Here is a 4,732-nt window from a genome sequence, read left to right on the forward strand (position 1 = left end):
GTGAAGAGGAAAGAAGACAAATAAATAAAAGATACACAAACGGTACCGTTTATGCTAATATTTTTAGGGTCCACTACGCAAATAGTACCTCAACTATCAATTTTACTCTGTTTTAATACTTAAACTTTTAATTTTTCCAAAATCATACTTAAAGTATAATTTTCATTTCATATTAGTATCTGTCGTTAAAAACATATTGCATTTAATTCCTAAATTATCAATGTTGACCCATTTTAGTACCTAAACTTTCAATTTTTCTGAAACTTAATCTTAATTTTCGAATCAAGCTTATCTTAAAACTTTTAGAATTGAGTTGATACTCAAACTCAACTTGTTTACAGCGGCAGCGCTATCTGCTATAGTGCCATTGGTTTAGTGCCTCGATCTTATAGAAATGCCATAATGGGTAACCACGTTGCTTCTAGTCCAGCCGGTTTCACTACGGGCATACTCGCAATCACCTGCTTTGGTATAGCCACCGGTTTATATACCCTAGACTCTGACTGAATGGTGCCAAATTCTTCCGGACAGGCTTTTTGTTTGGCATTACAACTAGGGCCAAATCCGCCCCAATGGTTGGAGAGCTCTCAAAGTGATGACAGTAGACAAGTAGTCCGGGTGTAATGGAAAGAGGAGCTCTATTCTGTCGAGCTTACATCCGGACATCATACCTGAGGTGTATTGGGAGATGAGTTTCCACATCTCGGTATCATCCACGACTTGCTTGATGAGGGGATCCTCGAGTGGTTACAAAATGGTTACATCAATTCTTCGAGTAACCATTTCGATGCACCGAGGGAATTTATGGTAATGGTGGCCGATGGTGATCAATAATAATGATGAACGACGGACGATAGCAGCCAACAGGGAATTTAGAGGCTAAACCATTTTTGGGGCAGGACGGAGAGAAAAAGTTGAAAATAAACAAATTTCCTTGGGAAAATAAATAGGAAATTTTCATTACAATAAAAGCAAAAGATTTGGATTAACATTTTACATGACTCAAAAAAGGATAATCTGAAGTTTTCATTCTCTGTTTGTTTGTTTGTTTGTTTTTTCACCCAGAGCGAGAATCTTTACCACCAACTGTTTGAATAATTGCTTCAAGTAGCTTAATCTCCTTATCCCGCTTAGAGATCTCTTCTTGCTTTGCTCGCAGCTCTTCCATGTGAAGGTCAAACACTTCTGCAAACAAAGAAATTATAATATGAACAATTCAAAATATAATCATTACCCTAAAATGGGGGAAAAAGGAGAGAGAGATGAGGTAGCGGATATTATGTCTACTTGTGGTGTTCTCGAGCTCTTTGGTAACCTCAAGAGCACGCAACTCGGCAGCCTTCTGGGCGGCCTCGGCCTGTCGTTTCTCCGAACGTGCACGCGCCGCTGCCGTGATTGCGGCATCTACCTCTCTTTCCAGCGTTTGCACCCTTTGTTCAAGAACCTAAACTCATTAGATCAGGAATTATCAGGCTTAAATTGATAAGATCAATTAATTATTACCTAACTAACGATGTTCAGATCAAATAAATAAAAACCTAGATCATAAATTCAATATAAAAAGAAGTGACCTTGATGGTTCGGGCTTGTTCGGAGGTAAGAGAGGCTTTGGAGAAGGTATCTTCTTCGACGAAAACGGATTTCTTGAGAAGTAATTTTTGGAGAGAATCAAGATTTGAAGCCATCTCCGACAGATTTGCTAAGGCTCCGGCCCATCGCTCTCCGCTTGCTTTGCCCTCCGTCTCCTGCGCCATTATTTCTTTGCTACCTTCTGCCACTAAACATCGATTTTGAGTTTAAACCTTTTCTTGGCCTTCAATTCTTTCAACCTCGTTTTCCCTGTTATTCTTTCGACTCAGGACCGGTGTTCATCGGGTTAAAACGCTAGCAGACCGAATCTAAATACCCTTAATCGAATTGTTTTTAACTGTTAATTGAATCGAATTTTTTTTAAGTATTAACTGAATCAAATAAATTTCAGTTAATTCGGTTAATTTTTGAATTAATCGAAAATTTTTAGAATTTTCTAATTTAATATTTTTTAATTAAAAAATAGTTTATAATTAATTTAAATAATATTAATTATAAATAATATATAATTAATTTGATTCAAATATTATATTAAAATAAGATTTGTATCTATCAATTTAGTTAAAAAAACTAACAAATTTAAAATTCTATAAAATAAATGGGTTTTAAATGGATTAGTCCGACTGAGTCTCTTAATATACTTATATTTAATGGTTAATTCGGTTAATTAACTGATTTCGAACCGAATTAACCGTTAATCGAATTCCAAAAAATCATTAACCGTTCTCCGACTGAATTATTTCGATGACCGACCGAATTAACCGAACTAATTCGATTCAATCGATTAATTCAGTTAAAACCGAACTTTGAACATACTCAAGCCCATCTTTTATTTTCCTGAAGTTTCAATTTCAAACTCTATATTTTAAATTTTGTTCAGTTCACTTCGATTTTCTTAAAAGTAAGCTATAGTTTTTCGTTTCTAGTATTTTAGTTTAGTTTTGTTGCTGTAAGTCCTACATGTCAAATTTGGTTTTTTTTTTTAAATTTCAGGTTCGGGTTCGGTTCGGGTTGGGGTTTTTTAAATGTGATGTTCGGGTCGATTCGGTTCGAATTAAGGGTGAAAATACCCGATCCGACCCGACCCGAAAAAAATATAGTTTTACCTTATACATTTATGAATAATTACAATAATACCCATCCATATATTATTTTTTCGATTAAGTCACTGTTTTTATTGAATAAAAATATTTTTTTATTATTTCGGGTCAGGTCGGGTCGGGTTTTTAAGTTATATATTGGGTCGGGTTCGGGTCGGGTGAAAACTTGTTTTGATCGGGTCGGGTCTCGGGTGGAGGACTCCTTGTTCTCGGGTCGGTTCGGATGGACCAAAAACTCGACTCATGCCCATCCCTAATATAAACACTAAATATCATTTAAGATTAAACTACATAAACAATTATTTATATTTAAATGAATCTTTTTATTAATATTTCAAAACTAATAATTTAGTTACTCACCAATAATAATTTTTATTCTCCTATTTACCAACAATCCCTAAAACCCTAATATTCCTTGTAGCTTGCTTCTTCTCCTTGGGTCCAGTATAGAGCTATTGATGATGAGATAGAAGAAACATTTCCATGGAATCTGTTAGATGATGATTAGTGGATCTGAACCACAAATTTCACCCATAGTGGAATTGTTGGTCATTGTAATGCATTCGAAGTAAAAGTTCATCCTCGCCTTGGTTTAAAACTGAAATTGACCATAGATTTTTTTAGAAAACGAAGAGTGGTTGTCGATTACCTTCGATGGCCTCTTAGGGTCAGTGATGAACCTGGTTTCGGAAGAGGCATGCGAAGTCCCTTCTATCACATTGATTGTAATTATAGACGACAATTTAACTCGAAAACGAAGGATTTTGATTCGACTCAATTTGATAGGTCTATCTTTTTAAAAGAAATTAGATTCAAATTGAAATTATATATGATGAGTCGGATTGAGTTCGGGTAGAGAGTGAAAAACCTCTGACCTAACCTAAAGTAATAGTGTGATTTTTTCATATAAATTTTTGGATCTCTCTATAGTTTTTTTAGATGAAATGTTTATTTTATATTGGACCAGATCGAATTTATACTCAAAAATTTTGGATTGGATCAAATTCAGATAGAAAAAATGTGCTCTTTAAGTCAAATTAAATCAAGTGAAGAGTATATATTTTTCGGGTCGGATTGATAAAAAATCCGAATTAACCCGGTTCTTTACCATCTCTAACAACAACGAAGGAATTTCCTTTGAAACTTGAAACAATGTTTTTGGTGAATGGTGTGATGCACAAAATCATATTCAACCACCATCAGCTATGAGAAGAGTTTCTTCAACCAACTCAGAAACCAATCAAGCTAATTAAATGTGGTTACACCAAGGTACATCTTCAACAATTTACATTGGATTAAAATTTATCATTGTGGAAACATAGGTATAAAATAAAATATGACACAAATTACATCACCAATTACGCTACATGTTTTGTAGATGTTAAAATGTAGATACTCTAAGTTATATTTATAATTTAATGAGCGTAATAGTTATAAATATTTAAAAGACTGGCAATAATTCCCAAGAAATAGATTAATTTGTAATACTCTTATATCGTCATAAACTTTTTATGACAAAATAAAATATATATTCTTAAAATATTACAATAAAAAAACTTGAAAATTTTAACATATCAATTAATTTATGTCATGGTTTTCAGAACTGGACCGATTAGCGAACTGACCATGCTACTAGTTCAACCGGTCGAACAAGTCCGACCGGTCGGAAGAACCGGACGACGTCATAATTATTTAAAAAATTAAATAAAAATACCAAAAACATTTAATAAAAAATAATTTTTTATATCACAAGTCATATTCAAAGCAAGTCATAATAAGTTAAAAACCATAAAATCAAGTGAAACAAAATGATTTAAATTAACTACAACATAATATTTAAGGTAAAACATATTAAATAATAAATATAATTATATAACTATAATTAAAAAATAAATTTGGGGCTAAAAAAATCATAACAAAATGATATTGTTTGGTTTAATTTTTTTTAAAACAATCTCACATGACTAAGAAACATAGAAGAGCATTCCAAAAGTCTAAAGAGTAAAAATATGAAAACAAAACAATCCCATATGGCTAAGAAA

At 33.0% G+C, this 4,732-nt stretch overlaps 1 protein-coding gene across 1 annotated transcript; it reads right to left on the bottom strand.

Moving 5' to 3' along the window:
* Positions 1-934: 934 nt before the first annotated feature.
* LOC120173828 lies at positions 935-1,814 on the bottom strand. Its single transcript, XM_039180895.1, has 3 exons — positions 1,572-1,814; positions 1,288-1,444; positions 935-1,185 (listed from the first exon to the last, which is right to left on the bottom strand). The coding sequence occupies exons 1-3, from the start codon at positions 1,752-1,754 to the stop codon at positions 1,058-1,060; spliced, it is 468 nt and encodes a 155-aa protein (XP_039036826.1). The 5' UTR covers positions 1,755-1,814; the 3' UTR covers positions 935-1,057.
* Positions 1,815-4,732: the final 2,918 nt, after the last annotated feature.

This window comes from Hibiscus syriacus, unplaced genomic scaffold (assembly GCF_006381635.1).
Source record: "Hibiscus syriacus cultivar Baekdansim isolate YM2019G1 unplaced genomic scaffold, ASM638163v2 tig00111989_pilon, whole genome shotgun sequence".
In the NCBI taxonomy this organism is placed as follows: Eukaryota; Viridiplantae; Streptophyta; class Magnoliopsida; order Malvales; family Malvaceae; genus Hibiscus; species Hibiscus syriacus.

Coding starts and splice junctions, on each gene's coding strand:
- LOC120173828 (XM_039180895.1), bottom strand. CDS start 1,754: ATGGCGCAGGAGACGGAGGGCAAAGCAAGCGGAGAGCGATGGGCCGGA. Junction 1,445..1,571: donor AACAAGCCCGAACCATCAAG/GTCACTTCTTTT, acceptor TAATGAGTTTAG/GTTCTTGAACAAAGGGTGCA. Junction 1,186..1,287: donor AGAGCTCGAGAACACCACAA/GTAGACATAATA, acceptor CTTTGTTTGCAG/AAGTGTTTGACCTTCACATG.